Raw genomic sequence first — 18,051 nt, forward strand, 5'->3', positions numbered from 1 at the left:
TAACTGAAATTCCAGAAAGAGAAGAGAGAGAAAAAGAGCAGACACCTTCTTTGAAGAAATCATGGTAAAGAAGTCCCCAAATTTGAGGAGGGACATAGATTTAAAATACAGGTAGCTAAATGAACTTCAAATAGGATAAACTCAAAGAGACCCAGACACATTGTAATGAAACTGTTGTAAGTAAAAGATAGATCAGTTTTGAAAGCATCAGAAAAGAAATGACTCAACACATACAAGGAATCATCAATAAAATTATCAATAATTTTCTGATCAGAAACCTTGCAAGACAGAAGGCAGTAGGATGATATACATTTGTCCTTCAGTATCCATGGGGAATTCGTTCCAGGACCCACCACAGATACAAAAATCTGTGGATGGGTTCAACATGTGGAACCCAGGGGTATGGAGGGCTGACTCTATTTAAAGTACTGAAAGAGGGCTTCCCTGGTGGCACAGTGGTTGAGAGTCCGCCTGCTGATGCAGGGGACACGGGTTCATGCCCCAGTCTGGGAAGATCCCACATGCCGTGGAGTGGCTGGGCCCGTGAGCCATGGCTGCCGAGCCTGCACATCCAGAGCCTGTGCTCTGCAACGGGAGAGGCCACAACAGTGAGAGGCCCGCATACCAAAAAAATAAAAAGAAAAAAGTACTGAAAGAAAAAAATATCAAATGAGAATTCTATATCTGTAAAAACAGTCCTTCAAAAATGAGAGATAAATTAATATATTTGCAGATAAGCAAATATTGAGAAAGTTTATTACAACTAGACCTTCACAACAAGATATGTTAAAGGGAGTCCTTCAAGTTGAAAAGATGTATCAAAATACCAAAACTTATCATAAGCAGCAAAAGCAGTGCTAAGCAGATAATTTTTAGCTATACATGCTTACATTAAAAAAGATAAAGGATGTCAAATCAAAAAGCTAACTTCATTCCTCAGCCACTATGGAGAACAGTATGGAGGATTCTTTAAAAAACTAAAAATAGAGCTACCATATGATCCAGCAATCCCACTCCCTGGACATATATCTGGAGAAAACCATAATTCGAAAATATACATGCACCCCAGTGTTCATTGCTGAACTATTTACAATAGCCAGGACATAGAAGCAACCTAAATGTCCATCAACAGAGGAATGGATAAAGAAGATGTGGTACATATATACAATGGAATATTACTCAGCCATAAAAAAGAACAAAATAATGCCATTTGCAGCAACATGGATGGACCTAGAGATTGTCATACTGAGTGAAGTAAGTCAGACATAGAAAGACAAATATCATAATGATATCACTTCTATGTGGAATCTAAAAAAAAAAGGTACAAATAAGCTTATCTACAAAACAGAAATAGTCACAGATGTAGAAAACAAACTTATGGTTACCAAGTGAGAAAGGCGGGGGAAGGGATAAATTGGGAGATTGGGATTGACATATTCACACTAATGTACATAAAATAGATAATAAGAATCTACTGTATAGCAAAAAATAAAACTAAATTGAAACAGAAGGAAGGGAATAAGAAATATTGACACAGAAATAAACAAAAAAAATTGACACAGAAATAAACAAAATCAAGAATTAAAAAATAGAGAAAACCAATGAAACCAATAGTTAGTTCTTTGAAGGCATCAACAAAATTGGCAAACCTTAAGCTGCATGAGGAGGAAAGAGAGAAGACTCAAGTAGCTAAAATCAGAAATGAAAAAACAAAAACATTGTAATTACTATGAGCAACTGTATGCCAGCTTTGGGATAACTAAATGAAGTGGACAAATTCCTAGAAACACACAACCTCACAAGAATGAATCATGAAGGAAAAGAAAATATGAACCAACTTGTAACTAGTAAAAAGTGATTGAGTCAGTAATCAAAAAACCTCCCAACAAAGAAGAGGCCTGAACCAACATGACTTCACTGGTGAATTCTACAAAATATTTGAAGGGGAATTAATAACAATCCTCCTCAAACTCTTTCAAAATATTGAAGAGGTGGGAGCACTTCCAAACTCATTCCATGAGGTCACCATTACCCTGATTCCAAAACTAGACAGACACTACAAGAAAAGAAATCTGCAGACCAATATTTCTTATGAATATAGATGCAAAAATCTTCAACAGAACACTAGCAAACAGAATTCAATAGCACATTAAATGGACTATAAGCCATGATAAAGTGGGATTTATTCCTGCAATGTGAGGTTGTTTCAACATATGAAAATCAATCGATGCAATACCCTATAATTAACATAACATAGGAAAAAACAATCATCTCAACTGATGCAGAGAAAGCATTTTACAAAATTAAATACCCTTTCATTATTAAAAAAAAAATTCAACAAACTAGAAAAAAGAGGGAAGCTACCACAACATAATAAAGGCCATTGTAAAAATCACCATATCAATGTTTACTGAAAGGTTTTCCTATAAGATGAGGAACAAGACAAGCATGCCCACTTGTGCCGCTTCTACTCAATATAGTAGTGGAAGTCCTTGCCAGGGAAATCTCTCTCTCTCTCTCTCTCTTTCACACACACACACACACACACACACACACACACACACACACACACACAGGCATCCACATAGGAAATGAAAAAGAAATATTTCCCAGCAAGAACTTCCCAAAACATATTCCTCCTTTAGAATATGCCCATCTCTGATACATGCTGGAGTATACACAAGGACAGCTAAGATAATTAGATATTGAATGTTTGATTGACTCAATGTGAGTCAAACCATTTCTTGAACAGAGGAAAGATTAGGATAAGTGAAACCTGAATTCCTTCCATTCTATGGTGCCAAGGGATTGTTCCTTTCTAAAAAAAAAATAAGCAATTTTTAAGGATATTCATATCCTATTACCCTGATTGTCCATACAGTATTGTGACAGAATGTCCAAAATAATCTTTAAAGGTTAAGAAGATTTGCAGGTGAATCATTTATTTGAATTACACAGACAAAAAGAGAGTAATGTCACCCTGGGCCAATTGTCTTCAAAGAAATACAGCCTAAATTGTGGGAGGGACCTAAAATTAATCTTAACTGGTGTTGGAAAATGATGCCTGGAAGCTAGAATCATAACAAGAAAAGTATGTTCATCTTACCATCAAAATTTTAAGCTTCTACTCACTGTAAACCTCTATGTGCTTGTGTTAGTACTTAAATTCCACCATTGTATGAGGTTGAAAAGACATGTAAACAGCTTTCATTATTGCAGATTCAACAGTCATCATCTTTGCCTAAACAGTCAAAGGGTACAAACTTCCAGTTAGAAGATAAATGAGTTCTGAGGATCTAATATACATCATGGTGACTATAGTTAACAATACTGTATTGTATACTTGAAAATTGCTAAGAGGGTAGATCTTAAATATTCTCACCACACACACACAAAATGGTAACTATGTAAGATGATGGATACTTTAACCTTATTGTGGTAATCCTTTCACAATATATATGTATATCAAATAATCACATTGTACATCTAAAACTTAATGTAGTATGTCAATTATATCTCAGTAAAGCTGAAAAAAAATAAAAGATGGAAATATGTTTATTTTCTTGATGGGAATGACATATTGTAAACAATGTTGTGGAAGTCTCGGCCTTGAGATTCTTCAAGAAATATCTCTGATGCGTAATAAGTACTCCATGGAGAAGCTTCAGAATATAATCAAATTTGAAAAGTATTTTGAATCATGCCTGCAATTTCATGCCAAATAGCATAATTGTGATGCTAACAAAAATCAAAGAGGCTTGTATCTTGAAGTTTATGTTTGTGCATATAACAATTAGCACTAGCCCTGCCATTGAACCATGCATAGTCACATCCATGGTTACATTCCAGACATAAATAGTAATCATGACACCTCACTTTAATGGAGGTTAGGGAGCAATAATAGTGAAATATTTAGGATTGGTGGGCAAATTTTAAGTTTACTTTAATTCTATTTATTTCTTTTAGAAATAAATTTAGCCTAAATTTCTACTGGATTTTTGCACACCCACTAGGAGAAAAAAATATATTCTCACACTCATCCCCCTTTTAGATTAGATACACAGCATCCTGAAGAAATGAATGTTAGTAGATCTGAGGAGCACTTCCATGCTGTAAACCATGCGGAACAAACTCTTCATAAAATGGAGAACTACCTGAAAGAGAAACAATTGTGTGATGTGCTACTCATTGCCGGACACCTCAGAATCCCAGCCCATCGGTAAGTATCCTTAAGCAGACAGATCATTTAATGACTATAGCTAGCATGAATGAGAAAGAATCAGTCCATTGATTACGAATTGGAGCATTGAGGAAAATAGATTTTTATGTTTTTATATTGAAAAAGCACTAGCCTATATGATCTGTTTCCCTGTGTGATATTTAGAAGAGCCAAACTTTAGAGAAATTGATGAAGAGAAACAGCACAAATTGTCTAAACAGAATCAACTTACTTAATTTACCTTTCTAATTTCACTACACTTTACTGAACTATGAAAGATTTATGCAGAAAACGTACTCATCAGTGTTAAAAACTTACCGACTATATTTCATGTTTTTCAGTGAGATTATGGACTGATTTAATTTCCTATGAAACATTCCTAATTCCAGGTTGGTTCTCAGTGCAGTGTCTGATTATTTTGCTGCAATGTTTACTAATGATGTGCTTGAAGCCAAACAAGAAGAGGTCAGGATGGAAGGAGTCGATCCTAATGCACTTGATTCCTTGGTGCAGTATGCTTACACCGGTAAGTGCTTGGCATGTATTAACTCATTCAATCCTCACAGTAACTCTATATTATATAACCCACATTATTATTATTATGACTCTGCAAGTGAGAAAATTGAAGGATAAACCAGTTAAGTAAATTTCCTAAAGTAGTAAGTGGCAGAATCAGTATTTAAATACAGTAATATAAAAGAGCAAGAGGTAAATAATATACTATAAAATTTTTGACCATGAGAAAATAGAGCTATTTTAACACAAAGCTACAAGAGCATGTCTCTCTTTCTCTCTTGAGAGGTGTGGGTACATTCTTGTTTGTAAAAATGAGAGTGGAAGTGGGATATTCTAACTCTATAGATTTAGTCTCTTCTTTTGAAATAATAAAGTCATATTTAATCAAACTATCTAACAAAGGTAACAGGATGAGTTTGGGGGCCAAGAAATATTTATTTATTTATTCATTCATTCCAACTTTATTAAGGAATAATTGACAAATATAATTGTAGATATTTAAAGTATACAACTTGATGAATATATATATATATCATGTATATACACATATATACACACACACAGATATATATATATATATGTATATATATATGAATGATTACCAAGATCAAGGTAATTAATTCACACATCATCTCATATAGATAACTCTTTTTTTTGGTGATACTGTTTAAGATACACTCTCAGCAACTTTCAAGTATGCAGTACCCAATACCGTATTATTAACTAGAGTCACCATGCTGTACTTCTTATCCTGAGAACTTCTTATAACTGAAAGTTTTCACCCTTCGATCTACATTTCTCCATCTTCCCTTTCCCGCCCCTATTCCACATACAAGTGATCCCATACAGTATTTGTCTTTGTCTACCTTAGTTCAGTTAGCATAATGCCCTCCAGGTTCACCCATGTTGTTACAAATGACAAGATTTCCATCTTTCTCATAGTTGAATAGTATTCCATTGTGTGTGTGTATATCACATTTTATTTATCCATTCATGTGTCAAAGAACATTTAAATTGTTTCCATATCATGTGAATAATGCTGCAATAAACAAGGGAGAGGAGCTATCTCTTTCAGATCTTGTTTTCATTTCCTTTGGAGTGGGATTGCTGGATCACATGGTAGTTCTATATTTTTTTTATTTTTTAGGAGCCTTCATACTGCTTTTCTTAATGGCTGAACGAATTTACATTTTCACCAAAAGTGCACAAAAGTTCCCTTTTCTCCAAAGCCTCACTAACATTGACTATCTCTTCTCTTTTTTATAATAGCCATCCTAACAAGTATGAGATATCTCATTGTGGTTTTTATATGCATTTCCCTGATGAGTAGTGCTGCTGAGCACCATTTAACATACCTATTCATCATTTGTATGTCTTCTTTGGAAAAAAAAATTCTATCCACGTTTTTTGCCCATTTTTAATTGGATTATTTGCTTTTGTGCTATTGAGTTGTATGAGTCCTTTATACATTTTGGATATTAAACCCTTAACATGTATAAGGTTTGCAGATATTTTCTCTCATTCTGTAGGTTTCCATCTCTATTTTTTGCTTCCTTTGCTGTGGAGAAGATCTTTAGTTTGATGTAGTCCCACTTGTTTATTTTAGCTTTTGTTCACTGTGCTTTTGGTGTCTTACCCATGAACTTATTGCCAAGACCCAAGGAGCTTTTATGCTATGTTTTCTTCTATGAGTTTTATTGTTTCATTCATTGAGAAATAAATGTTATTCTTAATAACCAGGGCAAGTTTCAATGTTTACAGCAGATGAATCTGAGAATAGTTCATATTTCTCTGAGTTTCATAAAATATAGGCAGGGCTCTCCCTTCAAAATCCAGGATAAGAAACAACACAAGAAAGTTTGCCAATGGGCTGGATCCCTTTACAACACATTTTAGAGGTTGAAGCGAATACATAGCAGCTTACAGTTTTTATTATTCATTTTTATGGTTATGCAATCAGATAGAATTCATATTAAGGTATTTTACAAAACAAAATTATAAAATAATACTTTATAGTTTATATAATCCATATGAAATATCATTCTTTATAATTTCCCTATAGCTTGGCTAAAACAGAAATATAGGAATATATCTTATCAAAATAACTTACAACATTTGCACTAATTCATCAATAATTCTTGCTTCAAAAATAATACAGATATATCAATATAAAGGAAACAGCTTAAATTGCTCTGATCTTGGTTTTTAAAAATCTTTACAGATATTTTTAAACAGAATCTGTTTTTTATACCTAAGAAAATAATCATATAAACAATTCTTTAGCTGAGGACTCTTGGCAACATTTTCTTTCTTTTAAGACAGTGCTGGGCATTAATTCCAGATGTAATATTTGGGCAAAGTCATCCTTATCAGCTAATAAATACAGATGCAAAAATATGGACATATAAGCTTAATGTTATTTACCCAGACATTTTTCCACACAAATGACAGGTACCTGTATTGCCCATTGTACAATCCTTATACAATATGACATAATGCTTCTTGAGTCATAATGTAGACAGTTTTTAGTATTAGATTTAGATGCAGGTCTAAGATGATAAAGAAACAAGAAATTGCTTTTTGTTGCAATGGTGGTACTCACTGTTCATTTGCTCCAGTTGTTTTTGATAATCTAGTATGGCTCCCTTCAGCCATCTTATTAGTGTTTGTACATACTCACTTGCATATATTCACCTCAAAAGGTATTCCCTGAATAGTTACTGTACACTAGAAAAAGTAGCCCTATTAATTAAAGAAATTGAAAATTTTAGCTATCTATCATATTTGTGTCTTACTTTATGGAATATATAATAATTCTTTACTTTTTCAAACCATTTAGGTGTCCTGCAATTGAAAGAAGATACTATTGAAAATTTGCTGGCTGCAGCTTGTCTTCTGCAGCTGACTCAAGTCATTGAAGTCTGCTCCAATTTTCTTATAAAACAACTCCACCCTTCAAACTGCTTAGGGATTCGATCGTTTGGAGATGCCCAGGGCTGTACCGAGCTCCTGAGTGTGGCACATAAATACACAATGGTAAAATCAATTGCTTCATGTTAACTTATAGTGATAATATATTAACACAGTGTCTAAACTAATTATATGTTTACAGATATGTGTTTGTGTGTGTGTGTTTGTGTGTGTAGAACCATTCCAAGGTAAAGATTATAATGTTGGGATAAAATTAAAAAGCAATATGAATTTACATAATTTTCAAATGACTTGCACAAAATAGATATTAGATACAAATATTTGTCTGGTTGAGCTGTACACAAGCAAATTTCACATTTTTCAAACTAAAATGATTTAATTAAATCTCAGAGCTTGGAGAAATGAAAATATTGCCAACAATTAAACTGGACAAATGCATATTTCAAGTAGAATCCACAGTAAGAAGAAAACATAATTTCCCTGATGTTTTTGTACTATTAGAACTTTACTTCATAAAGTTGTACAAATTATTATTTCTAATGAAATTTATCGGGTTGGCCTAAAGGTTTGTTCGGGTTTTTCATACGATGTTATGGAAAAACCCGAACGAACTTTTTGGCTAACCCAATAGGCATCATTCAATAAGTAAAAAAGTAATATTATTGGATCACTATTAACTAGAAGAACTTAAGAACTATCAAAATTAGTAAATCAGACAATTCTATTGAATGGAATTTTTATTTCTTAATGAAAACATGTTATTTCGGTGAAAACAACTCAATTCTTTAATTAACTTAAAATTCCTCTCAATTCTGTTAGTAATTATAATAAATTAACTGAACATATTTGATGTGTTAATTCTTTAAAAGTTGCATGGGATAAGACTATCTTTATTCAGTCAAGTGAGAGTGACATGAAATATAGATTGTAGGGAGGCAAGTAAAAGTAGACAGAGGATATTAAATAAATCCTTACCATTCATGCTAATAATTCCTTTATACAAAGAAGAAAATGAACTTTTTAACCTCTGAAACAGGGAACAACACAAGAGATGGATCTTTCTGAGAAACCAAATTAAAAGATAAAATTTCAAGCTAAGAAAATAGCTACCTTTATTTAAGATTCAAAAATAAAGGCAAGTACATAAAAATGAACAATAGAGAATCACAACTAAAAACAATAAAATTAACAGTACATTTTAGAATTGAGATGCATATAATTAAAAAAATATTTCTAGAGTTTCATACAGACCTTAAAATTTTCAAACTTATAATATTTGAATTCTCTAAAAAATTCTTGTAAAACTTCCCCTCTCTTCTTCCCACCCTTGGTCATTGTTCAAAATTTGAAGTTTTAAACATATTTCTGAAACAATACCATTATATGGCGAATCATATTATAATAGATTGACATTTTAACATGTCATTTAATTATGCTATTTATATTCCTATGTCCTAAATATAGATGTTATAGGAACAGCAGTTCAAAGGTTAATCCTACCACAAATGCCAAACATGAAAACTTCCTGTTAAATTACTTAAATTCTTGAACTAACTATTAACAGTTTCCTGTCTGGTATCTTACTCTTGCAGACAAAACACATTCTGATAAACAGCTTGAGTTATTTTTGTTGCTCAAAATGAACTTGTCTTCCTTTTCCTATTATGTGACTGAAACTGAGTGTTAAAGCAGGATGTGCAAAAAAATGCAATGCTGTTATCTCCTTTAATCCCTCTTTAGTTATTTTAGTATATATTATAAATGCAGCAAAAGATGTCAAGATCTTGCTAAAATAATGCTTTTATAATACTGTACTGATAATATAAAAATGCAAATAATTTTAATCTCTAAGAATAATGCTAAACTAAGGATTCAGTTACAGTCATTTGAATCATAGACTGAGTAAAACAGATTGCCCTTTCTAATGTGAGTGGGCCTCATCCAGAAATACCCTCACAGACACACTCAGAATAATGTTTGGCCAAAAGTCTGGACATTCCATGGCTCAGTCAAGTTCACATAAAATTAACCATCACAATTATATAAATAGTAGTCTGCATCGATGAAACATTCAGCAAATATGCTATATTCATTGAATACATTTTGCAACAATGTAAGTGTGGATTTTAAAAATGAATACTAAACCAAGGGCACTCTCTCTCACACTCTTGTTTTTTTTTTTTTTCTTTCGTTGGAGAGTGGATAGAAAGAAGAATGAGAGAATGAGAGATGGGGTCTTCCATAATATTTACACAGTTTCAAAGTTTACATACACTACCAGTAATGGGTAACCATAAGCTTTAGAGTGTTTTATCTTTTTCTTAACCCTTGCATAAAAATTATGTCATTTATGAAAGGCAGTTGAAGTATTGAACAAAATGAAGTAGACCTAAAGGCATAGGTGTGAGTTCATACTTAGCCATTTACTGCACAAGAGATCAAACAATTCACATAGCCTGTTTTCTCATCAGAATAATTCCACCTCCCACAAGACTGCATTGGTGATGACTTAAAGTTTGTGAAAGAAATCTGTAAAGTGTGAAGTGCTGTACAATTGTAATGTATTTTTAGTTTTAGTACTAGCTCCACCATTTTGCTATAGATGAGAGGGTTTTCAACAAGGAACATCTGCTATAGTAAAAGCAGCAGTTCTCTCTCAATTACTTGATTAGTCACAAGAGGGCTCTTTGTCTAAATAGTCAAGTTAACTTGGAATTTACGGTATCAGAGCTTCCTGATGGGTCTATCAAACTTGATGATTCTTGTATGGATAATTTTGCTATTAGGTTAACTCAGTCCCACAATGACTAAACTCAAGGGCACTGGTGGTTCATTGGCAGAAGTCTTGCCTCCTACAATGGCTAAACTCAGAGTGGAGCTGAGGGAGTGATTTGATTTATCCAGATCCCCCAGTTATACAGAGGCTGTCTTAAGCTGCTTCCAGAATATCTATTTATTGGGCAACATAAATTACCAACTAGACTTGCTTATATCAATTTCAGAAGTATATTTTATTGCATTTAAATCTTAAGATCTTTACTATGAAAAATGTTGGAAATGATAATTGTGTTGTCAAAGAAAATATATAACATTATAAATAGGAAAAATATAGTGGTGTTTTGATGAAAAAAATTGAAACACAGCTGCCTGAAATTTGATACTTGATAAAAATACAACACAAATGACAGAAGAGAGAATCAAGTTATAAAAATTGAGAGATAGCCCCACTCCCCCTCAAAAAATAACTCCAAAGGAGTCACTTTTAGATTAACCTGACTCTGTAGATGTTTATCCATTGTAAAATAACTTTGCCTTGGTTAATAGAAGATTGTGCTTTTTTACAAGAGAAGTTTTTGATCAGTCTCTTTTTCTCATCTCAAATGAATTCAGTATGTTGCCCCATCAAATGCACAGCCAAATCTGCCTCTACCAGGCCTTCAATATAACCTCCACCTTGAAAATTTTTAGCATTTCTCTTCAGGTTTTTGGCTAAAGGCCAACTTGACATCAGTCAGTTCTGGAGTCATAAACTGTTGTCACCTACAAATCTGAGAGAGAAAAGCACTGGCATCAACTCAGACACTGCCCATGTGGCCTGTGAAGTAGTTAAGGCCTTTCCTTGTGTTTAATAAACAACTCCCAGTGGAAGCATTTTGTTCCTCAGCTTCAGAGGCTCCTCCAATACCCCGTCACGGGCAGCAATAACATCTATTTTCTATGAATGCATATATCTGTCTCTCTGGCTTTTTCTGAAGTTTAACAAAAAGAAATGCTTTGGTAAGCTTATTTTGTTAAGAAGTTTCTAAAGTACAAAGTTTCAGTAGAAGACTTCTCTTTTCTAGGAACACTTCATCGAGGTAATAAAGAACCAAGAATTCCTCCTGCTTCCAGCTAATGAGATTTCAAAACTTTTATGCAGTGATGACATTAATGTTCCTGATGAAGAAACTATTTTCCACGCTCTAATGCAGTGGGTAAGGCATGATGTGCAGGCTAGGCAACAAGACCTAGCAATGCTGCTTTCTTACATCAGACTGCCATTACTTCCACCACAGGTATGGAAACTTACCCAAGGAATGTAAATTATAGTTCTAAACAACAACTAGGCATTAAGCCATTCCTTTTTTTTTTTTTTAATTTTATACAGAGAATTTCTGGTACAGGATTTGTTTCACAGAAGGACATGTACAGCCTTCAATTAACAATATTAATAATGATGAAGAGCAAGGAAAAAAGGTTTAAGGAAAAAATCTACAAATGATCCCCAAACTTCAGAATACTCATTAGATTCAGTTTCCTCTCTCACCAAACAGTACTTGTAACAAGCAGGGAAAATGACTAACCTAACTCTTTTTCTTTTCCTGCCATCTTCTAGGCAAGGTGATAATAATCATTACAGTAGCATCCCAGAGGAGACCCTAGGAAGGAGTTAGATTCTGGATAATACCTACTAACTAACATGAGTAATTAGCTACTATGATTGAAACCATATTATAATTGCTTCAGATGCACTGAAGCATCATTATAATGGCATCCTCACCATGCATGCAGAAGGATTGTACTAAAAATGATCCTAAAAACAAATGCCCGCCCTTGGATAAAACTCAGGATTGACCCACCTCATACTGAATTTTAGTACGTAAAATTTAGTGAGGTTGGAGTGCAGTCTCACTATATAATTCTAACACTGGTGATAACCAAAATTATTTCTCTGTAGCCAACTGATCAGTAGTATATATCATTTATATTATATATATACATATATATATATGAATATAAGGCACATATGAACACTTCATATGCTATATAACTTGTAGCTAAAGTCCTCAAACATCATTCACATTGGAAGGAAGGACTTTTCTGGACTTAATGTATCCATAGCTTCATAAATGTTAAAATTAATCAATTTGCAAAACATTTCTAATTAAATGTTAACATTGAAAAATAGATTTTAATTTGCTGATGATTTCTCTACTTTTTTTTTTTTACTTTTAGCTGTTAATTAAATCCCATGGAAGTACATATTTACTCTTCTTTTTAGTTGAGGTACAGTTGATTTACAATATTATATTAGTTTCAAATATTATTATTTGAAATATAGTTTCAAATAATATAATATAATATTAATATTATATTAGTTTGAATTAATTCAAACTAATTCAAAATTTTTATAGATTATATGCCATTTATATTTATTATAAAATATCGGCTATATTCCCTGTGCTGTACAATATATCCTTATAGCTTATTTATTTCATACATAGTGGTTTGCATCTCTTAATCTCCTACCCCTAACTTGCCTCTCCCCCTTTCCCTCTCCCCACTGGTAACCGCTAGTTCTCTATATCTGTTAGTCTGGTTTTTTTTTAATTGAAGTATAGTTGATTTACAGTGTTATGTTAGTTTCAGGTGTATAGCAGAGTGTTCCAGTTATATATATATATATATATATTCTATTTCAGGTTCTTTTCCATTATAGATTATTACAAGATATTGTCTATAGTTCCCTGTGCTATACAGTAGGTCCTTGTTGTTTATCTATTTTATAGTTAGTAGCGTGTATCTGTTAATCCCAAACTCCTATATTATCCCTCCACCCCTTCCCCTTTGATAACCATAAGTTTGTTTTCTACAACTCCGAGTCTGTTTTGGTTTTGTAAATTAGTTCATTTGTATCATTTTTTTTAGATTCTGCATATAAGTGATATCATATGATATTTTTTTTTCTCTGATTAACTTCACTTAGTATGATAATCTCTAGGTCCATCCGTGTTGCTGCAAATGGCATTATTTCATTCTTTTTAGTGGCTGAGTAATATTACATTGTATATATATACCACATCTTCTTTATCCATTCATCTGTCCATGGACACTTAAATTGCTTCCATGTCTTGGCTATTGTAAACAGTACTACTATGAACATTGGGGTGCATGTAACTTTACAAATTAAAGTTTTCTTCTTTTCCAGATATATGCCCGGGAGTAGGATCGCTGGATCATATAACTCTATTTTTAGTTTTCTAAGGAACCTCCATACTGTTCTCCATAGTGACTGCACCAATATACGTTCCCACCAACAGTGTAGGAGGGTTCTCTTTGCTCCACACCCTCTCTTGTATTTATTTTTTGTAGAGTCTGTTTCTTTTTTGCTGTGTTCACTAGTTTGTTTCACTTTTTTTAGATTCTACGTATAAGTGATAACATACAGTCTTTGTCATTGTCTGACTTATTTCTGAGGATAATACCCTCCAGGACCTTCCTTGTGGTTGCAAATGGCAAATTTTCATTCGTTTTTTATGGCTGAGTAGTATTTCATTGTATAGAGTGTGTGTGTGTGTGTGTGTGTGTGTGTGTGTGTGTGTGTGTGTGTGTGTATATATATATATATATATATATATATACCACATATGGTGAGTGGGGCTATGTCCCTGCTCAGTTAGTTACTTCACCTGAGGCATGCCAGTACTGGTGCCTATAGGCTGTTGGGTGGGGGCAGGTCTGAGTCCTAAGGCTAATAAGCTAGAGGGAGGATTCTAAAATGGCCCTTACCAGGGCCAGTGTCCACACGACAGAATGAGCTCCCACAAATGGCTGCTGCCAGTGTCTGACTCCAGGGTGAGCTCTGGTTGCCTATTGCCTTTCCTGGTGACTCTCTAAGATCAGCAGGTAGATCTGACACAGTCTCCTTTCAAGTTACTGCTTCTGTCCTGGATCCCAGAGCATGTGAGATTTTGTGTGTGTCCTCTAAATATGGAGTCTATTTTCCACAGCCCTCTGAGTCTCCTGAATGTAAGCCCCACTGGCCTTTGAAGCCAAATAGTCTGGTTGCTTGTCTTCCTGGTGCAGGGCTCCTGGGCTAGGGAGCCCAATGTGGGGCTTAGACCCCTCGCTTTTTGGGGAGAACCTCTGCAGTTGTAATTATTCTCCTCTTTGTGGGTCACCCACACCAGGATTATGGGTCTTGACTATATTGTGACTACCCCTCCTACCCAACTTGTGGTTCCTTCTTTACATCTTAACTGTAGATGATCTTCTCTGGTAGGTTCTGGTCTTTTTCATCAATAGTTATCCTATAAATAGTTGTAATTTTTGTGTGCCTGGGAGAGGAGATGAGCTCAGACTCTTTATTCTCTGCCATCTTTGGAACTCCCAGTACATATTTACTCTTAAGCCGGGGCTTCTTTGAAACTCAGTTTCTCAGGCCCCCACCACAGACCAACTGAAATGATTTATTTGGTTGAGGCCAAGGATTCTGTATTTTAACAAGTTCTCCAGATGATTCTTAGATATGCAAAAATTTGAAATACACTGGTGTAAAGGATCAGAAGCCCTTAACTTTATAATGCTATTAAGTCTATATGACATTCTTTCAGCAAAAGGCTTAGTTGGACTTTTCTTAATTTATTGGAATAACAGGAAATATCCAGCTGAAACACACAACCAGTGGTACCTTGGCCTCCCACTCCTGAGTATGCCTAGAATGTGGGATTGTGTGAACTTTTCCTGATGATTGTAGTAGTGGGTAATCTTATACAAATATTCTAGAAATGAAATACATGAAGAGACTGGTGATAAATGTCTGAAGAATATTTTTGAAAGAAAAAAAAATTACATAGCCTAGTTTTCAAACCTATTTGCTACAGCGTATGCATTAAGGAAATACCTGGGGTCTTATCAGCCAAGTCAAAACAGTGATCCATCAGGGATAAAAAGTGGGGTGAGAACAGGGTTGAGGTTAACCAGTGAAGAACAGGAAACTTCAGGGGGAAGTTTTATGGGGTAAGATTAGTATGTCCATTCCAACAATCTTCTTGCTGTTCCTGTCAATTCCTATGATACTGTAGACTCCAGACTCCAAGGAACCAATCTAAATGACCCTTGGAAAATTCTGAACAAGACTCTTAACTTCTCCTCAACTCATCTCAAGAAGAATACTTTACCTAGCTTTTTTCCCATTGAATTAGGGTCATATTAGCTGCCGGGCAATAATGGTTAGAAAGGATTGATCTCATACACTATTGATGATGAATTACCTAGTTACTAATACATGTACTTTACTGGTGTACACATGTACATGTACAGATAAAAAGCACCTGCTTCATGCTTTGATTTGATGATAAAGATGCAGCCCCCATGGTGATATTATTTTTTTAATTAATTTATTTATTTAGGGCTGCATTGGGTCTTCGTTGCCGTGCATGGGCTTTCTCTAGTTGTGGTGAATGGGGGCTATTCTTCACTGTGGTGCATGGGTTTCTCAATGCGGTGGCTTCCCTTTGTTGAGGAGCGCAGGCTCAGTAGTTGTGGCAAACAGGCTTAGTTGCTCCTCGGCATGTGGGATCTTTCTGGACCAGGACTTGAACCCAAGTGCCCTGCATTGGCAGATGGATTCTTAACCACTGTGCCAACAGTGAAGTCCTGATATTATTTTAATTGCGCATGTTTGTGCCATCTCCCCTAAATCAACCAAAAAGGTGACTGCTTCTCTAGCGGGGCAGGAGACACTTGCTCTGTGCAGACACAGCCATTCACTTTGCTTTCAGTAGCACATTTTATGAGTGCTTTTTCACTTTCACTCCTGGAGATTACATGTACATACTCAAAAGAGGAAAAGTATGTCAAATAAATGTGCATTAATAAATTAGCTACTACCATGAGGCTTTTAATGATAAAATATGTTACTAAGTAACTTAAAATATTAAATAATAACACATACATTAGAATTAGCTTGAGTTTTCTCCAAAGTTATATAAATGAAAATGCTATTTCTAATGTTTTCTCTTTACTTCATATACATGCATCATTACTTTTCAGTTACTGGCAGATCTTGAAAACAGTTCCATGTTTACTGGTGATCTTGAGTGTCAGAAGCTCCTGATGGAAGCTATGAAGTATCATCTCTTACCTGAGAGAAGACCCATGATGCAAAGCCCTCGGACGAAGCCTAGAAAATCAACTGTGGGAGCACTTTATGCTGTGGGAGGCATGGATGCTATGAAAGGTAACAGGAACAAATTAATTACTTTAGAAAGTATCATTCAAACAAGATGTATTCTCAACACCCTCTAAACTATAAGGGTGGTGTTAAAGCTATATATAAATGTCTGCATCTAAAGCTATTTCTTATAAATAAGGTAATATAAATATTGTGACCTCCTTTTTTATTCTTACCTTATGGGATAAAACCCTTTCATTAGTGTTTCCTCAACTCTTAATAGGTACTTTTCCCTTATGACAGCAATATTTATTTATTTATTTATTTCTCTCAGGATACATTTAATTTCTTTTTATTGAAGTATAGACTTACAATATTATATTAGTTTCAGGTAAACTACATAGTGATTCAGTATTTTTGCAGGTGGTACTCCATTATAGGTTATTACAAGAAAATGGCTATAATTTCTTGTACTATACTGTATATCCTCGTTGCTTATCTATTTTATACATAGTAGTTTGTATCTGTTAATCCCATACCATTAATTTGTCCCTCCCTCCTTCTCTATCACCTTTGGTAACCACTAGTTTGTTTTCTATATTTGTGTGTCTGTTTCTGTTTTGGATATACATTCATTTGTATTATTTTAGATTTCACATATAAATGACATACAGTATTTGTCACTCTGACATTTCACTAAGCATACTATTGTCTAGATCCTTCAATGTTACTACAAATGGCAGAATTTCCCTCTTTTTGTGGCTGAATCCTATTCCACTGTATATATACCTCATCTTTTTTATCCATTTATCTGTTGATGACACTCAAGTTGCTTCTATGTCTTGGCTGTTGTATATTATTCTGCTGTGAACATTGGAGTGCATATATCTTTTTGAATTAGTGTTTTCGTTTTTTCTGGATATATGCCCAGGAGTGTAATTTCTGGATCATATGGTAGTTCTATTTTTAGTTTTTTGAGGAAACTTCATACTGTTTTCCATAGTGGTTGTACCACTTTACATTCCCAGCAACAGTGTACAAGGGTTCCCTTTTATCCACATCCTCTCCAACATTTGTTATTTGGAGATTTTTTGATGATAGTCATCTGGCATGTGTGAGGTGATATCTCATTGGAGTTTTGATTGCCTTTCTCTAATAATTAGCAATGCTAAGCATCTTTTCATGTGTTAGTTAGCCATCTGTATGTCTTCATTGGATAAATGCCTATTCTGCCATTTTTTGATTGGGTTTTTTTTTGATATTGAGTTGTATGAGCTATTTATATATTTTAGATATTAACCTCTTGTAGGCCACATCATTTGCAAATATTTTCTCCCATTCCATAGGTTGCCTTTTCATTTTGTTGGTGGTTTCCTTTGCTGTGCAGAAGCTTTTAAGTTTAATTAGGACCCACTTGTTTATTTTTGCTTTTATTTCTTTTGCCTTAGGA

General features: G+C 34.2%; 1 protein-coding gene across 1 annotated transcript in view; it reads left to right on the forward strand.

The window, feature by feature from the left end:
- Window positions 1-18,051, forward strand: part of KLHL4 (kelch like family member 4) — a gene marked incomplete at both ends in the record, with an annotated part of 111,622 nt that overhangs the window by 57,816 nt on the left and 35,755 nt on the right. The window contains 5 exons of the mRNA XM_082864254.1: window positions 4,052-4,219; window positions 4,609-4,745; window positions 7,575-7,771; window positions 11,509-11,721; window positions 16,481-16,667. Coding sequence (XP_082720380.1) covers window positions 4,052-4,219; window positions 4,609-4,745; window positions 7,575-7,771; window positions 11,509-11,721; window positions 16,481-16,667 — 902 coding nt within the window. The remainder of the gene's footprint in view (window positions 1-4,051; window positions 4,220-4,608; window positions 4,746-7,574; window positions 7,772-11,508; window positions 11,722-16,480; window positions 16,668-18,051) is intronic.

This window comes from Leucopleurus acutus, assembly GCF_964270905.1.
Source record: "Leucopleurus acutus genome assembly, chromosome: X".
NCBI lineage: Eukaryota > Metazoa > Chordata > Mammalia > Artiodactyla > Delphinidae > Leucopleurus > Leucopleurus acutus.